The following is a 9,774-nucleotide window of genomic DNA, read 5'->3' on the forward strand; positions in this document are numbered from 1 at the left end:
CACGTTTTAATTTTTCAAGGAATCTGTATTATCATCATAGAATAACATAAATTCTTAACGTCTTTTCAGACTAGACATAGCTATGAATTAACCATTTTTCAAATAAATGTTAATACAGATTCCTTGAAAAATTGAAATACGTAATACCTAACAAAATAATACGTGTATTTCTGATGAAGAATTCTTCTTTTTTTCTTTGTAGTAGCTTAACAGAAAAGCACCCGACCGGCAAATGGGAAGTTCTGTGGTTCGATTCCCAGCGGAGCGAAGGAGCTGATCTTTTTCCAAAAAAATTTTTTTTTAATTCAATTAAATAATTTTTTTTTCAGGAAAATGTCAATCAAATGGGTTGTATTGATTGCGGTTGTTGTTGTCGGAGCAAAGGAATCTTCAGCTGGGCCTTATTTCCGTCGCGACGTTTTAGATAATGCCTTCGACAGCCCGGATGGATTGCTTTCGCATTTGTCACATTTAGAGCGACAGCTTTATGCGGATCCTAGTAATGAAACAGGATTAAAGGTGTCTCAATGGCACGAAGGACTGGGAGTAAATCCAGAGGAACTTGGAGAATATGTTGAGGGTGATATTCTATTTCCGAGTTCAATGTCAAGGAATGGTCTTAAAGCATCTTCTGCTCGATGGCCCGATGGAGTAATTCCTTACATAATCAGTCCATTTTTCAGTAAGAAATTAAAAAATTATTTCAATATGCATTTAAGTTTTATCAATTCTGTTGAAAAGGTATCATCGGGATCTATATCCGGGTATTATTGAGTTTTTAAGTTAAGAAAGGTCTTTTTTTAACCAAAACTTGGTATAGTTAAACTTTTAATCACACAAAAATTGTTAATATAAAAAAAAGAATTTTTTTACCAAATAGTGGATTTTCTTTACTAAATTATTGAAATTTCAAGAAAAAGTGTGAAATTTTCTATGATAATAATAATGTCTTACCAAAAACAAAATATGTAGTTACAAATTTCCAACAAAATACCAGAACTCTCAAACCAAAAGTTTAATTTTTCACCAAATAGACTAATTTTCAACAAAAAAACGCATTTGTAAGAAAGCAGTTCAACTTTAAAACTTAGTTCTTAAATTTGTAACGAAAAAGATAAATTATTAATAAAAAAGATTAATTTTATACCAACAAAAAAATATTAACAAAATTCAAGAATTCCCAACTAAAAAGATGAATTTTTAACTATAAAAGATGAATATTTCAATAAATAGATTAATTTACTCCCAAAATACACGAATTTTCAATAAAATTGAAGCATTCTCGACCGAAAAGTTGAATTTTTTAACAAAAGATGAATTTTTAACAATATTTAAAAATTCTTGAGTAAAAATTTGAATTTTCAACTAAAAAAGATTAATTTTCTACCGAACAATTTTTTAAAAACAAAATTTAAGAATTTTTAACCGAAAAGTTTGATTTTTAAGCAAAATGATTAATTTACCACAAAAAATACGAATTTTCAATAAATTTGAAGAATTCTCAAACATAAAGTTAATTTTTTAACTAATAAATGTAAATTTGTATACAAAACGATTAATTTACTATCAAAAAGATTAATTTTTAACAAATTTCAAGAATTCTCAACCTAAAAGTTGAACCTTTTAACTGAAAAAGATGAATTTTTAAACAAAAAGATTCATTTACTACCAAAAAGGAAGATTTTTCAATAAAATTGAAGAATTCTCAACCAAAATGTCGAATTTTTAAGAAACAAAGACTTTTTCTAAGAAAATACTTTAAATTAAAAACCTATTCGTTTTTTTTGTTGAAATATTCTATTGTTTTGCTGAAAATCTAAATATTTTGTAGAAAATTTACTTTTTGTTTCAATTTAACATTTTTCTGGTGGAAACAGATCTGAAAACTTTTCGGGATGAAAATTCAAAAACTTTTTTGAAAATTTGTTTGTAAATTTTTGGTTGAAAATCTTAGTCTTTTGTTGAAAATTTAAATATTTCGTATAAAATTTACTTTTTGATTAAAGTCTACATTTTGCTGTTGAGAAATGAACTGAAATCTTTTCTGAACTAACGTTTAATCTTTTTTAAAAGGTGTCGTTTTTTATTAAAAATTCTTCTTTTTTAATATGACTTTCATTTTTCTTGGATAAAAATGCAACTATGTGGTAAAGAACACAACTGTTTTATTAAAAATTCATCTTTGTTGGTTGGGAAATTTGTCTTTTCGTATTGAAAATTAAATTTTATTCGTAGAAATTTATTTTTTGTTTGAAAGAATACAGATCTAGATCTTGAAAAGTCTTTTTTGGATGAAAAGTCACCTTTTTTTGAAAATTGGTTTTTTGTTAAATAAAAGTTCATCTGTTTTAAGAGAAATTTCATCTTTTTGGATAAAAATTCAACGACTTAGTGAAGAATTCAACAGTTTTGTTTAAATTCAACTATTTCTTTGAAAATTAATTTTTTTTGTTTTAAAAGTTTTACCGGCTTTTGGTATGAATATGCAACTTTTTGGTGAAAAATTATTATTCTTTGCTTGAGCAATCAACAGGTTTTTCGGAAAGATTTGATTGAATCACTTTGTAAAAGAAATTTTTTTTCAAGATTATATTTTTGGCTTAAAATTCATTTTTCATCTAAAAATGTAACTTTTTCAAATTAATTTCTTGCTAAAAATTCATATTTCTTGTTTCAAAATTTAATTTTTGTAAAGGAAATTCGTGTTTTGTCTTGAAGGTTCAACAGTTTAGATACATTTTTATTTCGTTCTTGAGTGAAAAATCTTTATTTGTTGAAAATTCGTCTTTTTGATTGAAATATAACTATGACTCTTTTTTATTGGAAATTTATGTTTTTATGTTGAAAATTTAGCTATAATATTAAAAATGTAATCATTTTTTGGAAAATTCAAGTATTTTGTTAAAAAGTCATCTTTGCAGTAGAAGAGACATTTTTATGTTTAAAAAAATTAATAAATTTGTGTCTGAAGTATTGCCTTGTTTTATTGTGGTTATAAAGGATTCTATGCTAAAAGTATTAAATGATTAAAATGCTGGTATTTGAATATTATTGATCAAGGAAAATGAAAAATTGTCCAAGGAAAAGTCAGGGAATTTTAAAATTGAAGTTCTTGGACATCCTGCCTAATTCTACTAGCAATAAATAGAAAAACTGTCTGGAAACTAGAAATTAGGTACAGAAAAATAGGAGAGGGGGGGGGGGTTAAAATATTTTGTCACGGTAACATTTTTGTTAATATTTTGTTGTTTGTTACAGGGGGTATCAAAGGTTTAATGAGAATTTCTTGATAGAAAAGTATAAGATTTTTTAAAATATAGGATTTAATAGAAATTTTCAAAATTGTGGAAAATAAGATTTAATACAAATTCTGGGTGGATAAGATTTTATAGAAGCATAATGAGAGTTTGTCGGTAGAAAGTATAATATTTCTAGATGGATAGAATTTGATAGAAATGTTTAAAATTTTGGAACAGATGATATTATACAAGTTCTTCTTAGAGACCATTTGAAAAATTGCTAATCACAATCTGTGGACAGAAAAGAATAAGATTGCTCGACAGATACATTTGGATAGATGTTGCCAAGATTCTGATACTTATGATTTTTGTCAAGATTTTATTGTAGATGAAATAGAATTGATTTGAAAATGTGTTGACAAAAAGGTGATTTTTCTATGGATCGAATTCGATCGAAATGTTTAGAATTGTAGAAGGTATAGTAGAATATGACACAATCTCTTTGTGGATAAGTGATAAAATTTAGCAGAGTTTTAATGAGAATCCCTTGATGGGAAACTATAAGACTTTTTTAATGGATAGTATTTAATAGAAATTTTCAAAATTGTAGAATAATGGAATTCATATAAGAATTAGAATTTGTCTGTAGGAAAGTATAAGATTTCCTGTTAGATAGAATTTGATAGAAAGGTCGGATATTGTGAAACAGAGGATATGATACAAGTTCTAGGTGGATAACATCAGATAATATTTGCAGGATTTTATGCAAGTATTTTTCCATGAAATTTGATAGAATTTTAATAATAATTATGATGATAAAAAAGTATCAGATTTCTCGATGGATAGAGTCTCTATCAAATTTTCTATACTTTTTTCAGAAGGGATTTGACTTGAATAAAAACCCCCTGTATAAATGCTAGTTTAAAAAAAGTTATTTAAATATCTGTTGACTAATTTTTTTGTAGATGAAGAACAGCAAAATGTAATTCAGGAAGCAATGGCTGATTATCATAGACACACGTGCATTCGATTTAAACCTTATGCTGGAGTAGAATCAGATTACATAAGAATTACCGCTGGAAATACAGGATGTTGGAGTAGCGTTGGAAGAATTGGCGGACGTCAGGATATAAATCTTCAGGTGCCTGGCTGTATTTACAAAAAAGGAACCGTAATTCATGAATTGATGCATGTTGTTGGATTTCTGCATGAACAGAGCAGATATGAAAGGGACGAATTTGTCATTGTGCAATGGCAGAATATTTTACGAGGTTAGTGTATAGATTATACATTAAATTTAAAGGAAAATTAAATTCAATTGAAAAATTAATTAATTATTAAATTAAATTTAATAAACCAGCATTAAAAATTAATAGATGAGTAATAATCATGAATCGCGAGCGCGCTCGAGAAGTATCTTATTAGCATCAGGGTGTCTTATAAAAAAAAGTTGTCGGTAATTTTTCGGTTGCGAAACATCTTTCCAAGTAGCAAAAATTGAAACTTTCATACCTGACCCTTTTTTCGATGAGAGTGAAAATGTACCCCCCCCCCCCCCCCCCCCCCCCCCCCCCCCACTGCAGCCCTCTAAAAAGAAAGAAATAGCTACGCAGGAAAATATTTGAAAAATTTAAAGGTTAAAATGGCAGACCTCGGAGTCATTTGAGAAATTCAAAATATTGACAATAGTAGCATAAAATTTAAAAAATAGTATCACTCTAAATTGGGGTATTTTGATCAAATTCGTCTTTTCCTGTAAGAAATTATTCTTCTTGCTTGAAAATTTATCTTCTAGGTTAAAACTTCAGTTTTATACAGGTAAATTTAACTATCTTGTCAAAAATTCGTTTTTTTCAAATATTAAAATAAATTTTTTAGGTTAAAATTGAACTATTTGGTTGAATTTTCGTTTTTTAACGAACATTAACCCTCTTGGCTGAAAATTCAGTTTTTAAATTAAATATGTAATTATTTTATTAAAAAATTAATTAATTTCGTAAAGAATTTAACGATTTGGTTGAAAAGTAATTTTTTGGTTAAAAATTAAACTGTTTTGTTATAATTCATCTTTTATGTTAAAAATTAATTTTGGTCTTGCGAATTCAACTGTTTGTCTGAAAGTAAAGCTAATTTCATAAACATTCATTTGTTGAGTGTAAATCAGAGTATTATGTTGAAAATTCGTTTATCTTTTAGTTGAGAATTAATTTAGTTTCATTGAAGATTCATCACTTTTATCAAAATTCATCTCTGATTGAAAGTTTAGTTTTGTTGAAAATTTGTTAAAAAAAGAATTAACTTTTTTTAAATGAAAATGTAATTATTCCATTTTTAAATGATAATTCATATTTTTTATAAATTTTAATTATATTGTTGAAAAAATCGTGTCTTATTAATTGAAAATTATATTTTTTTCAATTCAAAATTCAAATTTTCACTTTTTCGTAAAAAATTTATCATTTTCATATGAAAATATAAATATTTGGTTGAAAATTTATGCATTTTTGTTCAAAGCTCCTCTTTAGTGAAAAATGCAACTATGCAGATGAAAATTCATGTATTTTGTTGAAATTTGTTTGTTTTTTTAGATAAAATTATTCTTCTTGGTTGACAATAATTTTTTTTAATTCAAGTAATTGGTTGAAAGTTTCAAGAATTTGTCAAAATTTCATTTCGTGTTTGGAGATGCATTAATGTAGTTAAAAATTGATCTCTTTGGTTGAATATTAAAAAAATTTTCGGAAAATCTATCTAGTTCGTAAAAAAATTCACCATTTTAATTGCAAAAGTAAAACCTATGAAATGTGCGAATTTTGTGTTTAACATGAAAATTTCGAATTCTAAAATTCTAACCATCAAAATAAAAGACGTAATTCATTCACTACTAAGATATACATTTTAGGTAGGCAGTTTAATTTTAATTTATTTTAATTTTTAAAAAACAATTTTTCAAATTTTAATCGTTTAAATTTTAACAATTTATTTAGAATTTTCCAATCAAAAATTTTTTTATTTGAAATGATTAATTTCAATGCTTAGTTTATTATCAATTATTGACTTCATTTTTCGTAGTTTATAATTTATTCTGGGGGTGTTTAATTCAAAATTTCTGACCAGAAATCCTTTAGATTTCGAAGAATTAAAAAAGAAATGAAAATTTTGTGCATACAATTGAAACCCAAAAATTTAGAATCTTTTTATATAAAATTATTAAATAATAAACTGATTAAAATTTTAAAACTATAATTTCACATGATTATATGATAGTAATAAGTGATATTGTAAGTGATTGGATAGCTATTTTCCACTAAAAAAATATGCTTTCGGCTATAAAAAAGATTCACTGTCATTTTCACCTTCTAAGAATGAAGAATTTTAGACATATTGTGATTGTGAACCTTTAAAGTTTAAGTATATTGTACAAACTTTGAAAATGTTCTAATTGGAAACTTTCAAAATGGACAAAATTAATGAATAAATTTGAATATTATTATTATTATTAATTATTATAAACATAATAAATTGTTCAGGTCATGAAGTGAATTTTGAAAAATCTTCGAGGCAAACGACGGATGCTTTTGGGATTGGCTACGATTATGCCAGCGTGATGCATTATTCGCCGAATGCTTTTTCGAAAAATGGGCAGCCAACCATAATTGCGAGGGTGAGTATGAATTATTTAATAACAAAAAAATACCTTTTTATATTTTTTGAATTACTCGAATTTCTGTATTTAACACAATGAAAAATAATGCAAATATTCTGAAAAAAATATCCTAAAACTGTGAAAATTCCGAAATAGAAAATTCCCGACAGAAATTGCCGAATTATAACATATCCGAACGAGAAAATTCCTGAATTTGAACATTCAAAAAAATTGTTTTTTGTTAAATATTATTTATTTACTAAACATAAAGTAATCAAATAATATTATCAAACACATTTTTAAATGTTTAATGGTTTTCAAATTATTGCCTAAATTTATCAAATAAAAAATACACTTCGGAATACATTGGTTTTAATGGTCATAGTATTAAAAACAAACAAAAACATGTTCTCAAAATTCGAATTGTAAATTTGAAAAAAATTAAAAAGAAATTTTAAGATAAATCAGTGCTGAATTAGGACGCCTGAAAAATCCCGAAAAGTAAAATTTCCGGCAATGAAATATTCCTGAATAATAATATTTCCTAATAATAAAATTCCTGAATTAGAAAATTCCCAATTAACAAAATTTCCGAACAGTTTATAATATTACCGAATTGAAAAATTCCCATATTAGCCACTTTAGGCATTAGGAATAATTTTTTAAATAAAAATATTTAATTATTGTATTTTTAATAAATAAATATTATGCGTACACAATTTTAAATGTTTAAATGCGGGAATTTTATAATTTGGGATTTTCTAATATCAATATTTTAAAATTAGACAATTTTCTGTCGGGTATTTTCAATATTTTTTAATTTAAATTTAATTTTATCTAAATTTCTAAATAATACAATTTTCAATTATTAAAATTTCCAAATAATAAAATGCTGAACAGTTCATAATATAAGCGAATGGCTAAATTCCTGACAGAAAATTGCCAACTTATAAAATATTCGAGCTAGAAAATTATTGAATTATAATATTTTGGGACAAGTGAAAAATTCCGAAAAATGTAATTTCCGAACAATAAAATTTGCGAATAATAAAATTCCCAAACGGTTTATAATATTACCGATTTAGAATATTCTCGAATAAAAAAATTCCCTACAGAAGATTGCCCAGTTATAAAATATCCAAAGTAGAAAATTCCCAAAATAATTTTTTATTGAAAAAATAATGGATTATTGCGTTTTTATTAAATAAATAATATTCATACAAAATTTTAATTGTTTAAATTTGGAAATCTTATTATTCGGGAATTTTCCAATTCGGTGAAATAATAAATTGTTCGGGAATTTTAATATTCGGAAATTTTATAATTCAGGAATTTTATTAAACGGGAATTTAATTATTATGCGGTAACTTCACAGTGTCGTGAATCTTATTTATCAGGATTTTTAAGTTATCCCAAAATTTCGGAAATTGAACAATTAAATATTTTCTTTATTCGTAAGGTTAATTAAATGATTACAATTAAGTTATTTATTCGGCAATATAAAAAGTATAATAATAAAGTAATAATTTATAAATAATATAAAACTAAAATAATAAAGTAATAAGTAATATAATCCAAATAAGTGATATAAAACTGTTAAGGAATTGTAATTTTTCGGGAATTTTACAGTTTCGGTAGTTTTATTTTTCGGAATTTTTCAGTTGTCCCTTTATTATTAGGGAATTTCATTATTTAAGAATTTGCCGATTCGGGAATATTATTATTCAAGAATTTGATTATTCCGCAATTTGATAATTCAGGAATTTTATTATTCGGGAATTTTCCAATTTGGCAATATCATAAACTGTTCGGGAATTCCATGATTCGGGAATGTAACAATTTGGGATTTTCATGTTTCAGCAATTTTATAATTTCGGGAATTCTATTTTTCGGAATTTTTTAATTGTCCCGTAGTATTATACGCTCTCGGTATTTTCACTATTAAGGAATGTTCGAATTCGGGGTTTTTATATTACAGTCATTTTAAAATTTGGGGAATTTTCTATTTCGAGAAATTTTCTTTTTTGAGAACTTTACAGTATCAGGAATTTTATTTTTCGGGATTCTTCAGCAGTCCCTTTATATTTCCAGGAAATCTTTAATTCGAATATTTTGTTTTTCAGAAATTTTACAATTTCGGCATATTAATTTTTCAGGATTTTTCAGTAATCCTTAATTTCAGAGCCAGTTTTACTATATAATTAGTAAAATATAAAAATGAAATAAATCTTTGGGTAAAGTGGGTATATTGAAAAAATATTTTAAAAAATATTTCAGGGAGCAGCCATTGAGGTTCTAGGTCAGCGATCAGGATTTAGTAAGAGGGACATTCAAAAAATCCGAAGAATGTACAAGTGTGGAACTAGGAGGGAAAGTTTCAACGATTTCTTATTTTACTAAAAAAAAGAAGAAAAAATACTATTGAATACTATAGTAGAAATAATCTGTTATCTTTAATTAAATATAACTCTTACCTTTTATATCTTTTATGATTAAACACAGAGATTTTCAGAAAATTAAAATAAGAATATAAATAAATCAAATTCAAAAATTACCAAAATTATACTGTAAAATCAAAAATTGCTTTAAGCGCATAATTTTATTGATTGAAACGTTTGTAATTATTTTCGATAAATATTTAAGAATTATATTTCCTTCATAAAAATATTATATGTCAGAGATTGGTTTAATTTAAATAATATCGATCGGTAGTGAAAATGTATAATCTTTACATAATAATTAATTTTTTAGCTTATATTGAGGAATTAATATAAAATGGTGTTAAAAAAGAAAAATTAAACTTTTCTCTGATTTTTATACGAAAATTGAATAATTTTAGAATAATTTTTAAGCGTCTAGTCTTCATCACTAGAATTAAGATTCAGTTAA

At 25.2% G+C, this 9,774-nt stretch overlaps 1 protein-coding gene across 1 annotated transcript; it reads left to right on the plus strand.

Annotated features, from left to right (window-relative positions):
- Positions 1–333: 333 nt before the first annotated feature.
- Positions 334–9,285, plus strand: LOC117173721 (zinc metalloproteinase nas-13-like). Its single transcript, XM_033362362.1, has 4 exons — positions 334–682; positions 4,205–4,510; positions 6,770–6,903; positions 9,163–9,285. The coding sequence occupies exons 1-4, from the start codon at positions 334–336 to the stop codon at positions 9,283–9,285; spliced, it is 912 nt and encodes a 303-aa protein (XP_033218253.1).
- Positions 9,286–9,774: the final 489 nt, after the last annotated feature.

This window comes from Belonocnema kinseyi, chromosome 5, assembly GCF_010883055.1.
Source record: "Belonocnema kinseyi isolate 2016_QV_RU_SX_M_011 chromosome 5, B_treatae_v1, whole genome shotgun sequence".
NCBI classification, from domain to species: domain Eukaryota; kingdom Metazoa; phylum Arthropoda; class Insecta; order Hymenoptera; family Cynipidae; genus Belonocnema; species Belonocnema kinseyi.

Bases quoted from the DNA above. Each gene is read 5' to 3' on its own strand.
- LOC117173721 (XM_033362362.1), top strand. From the start codon at position 334: ATGTCAATCAAATGGGTTGTATTGATTGCGGTTGTTGTTGTCGGAGCA. The intron at 4,511-6,769 runs GTTAGTGTATAG...TAAATTGTTCAG, and splicing joins ATGGCAGAATATTTTACGAG to GTCATGAAGTGAATTTTGAA. The intron at 6,904-9,162 runs GTGAGTATGAAT...AAAATATTTCAG, and splicing joins AGCCAACCATAATTGCGAGG to GGAGCAGCCATTGAGGTTCT.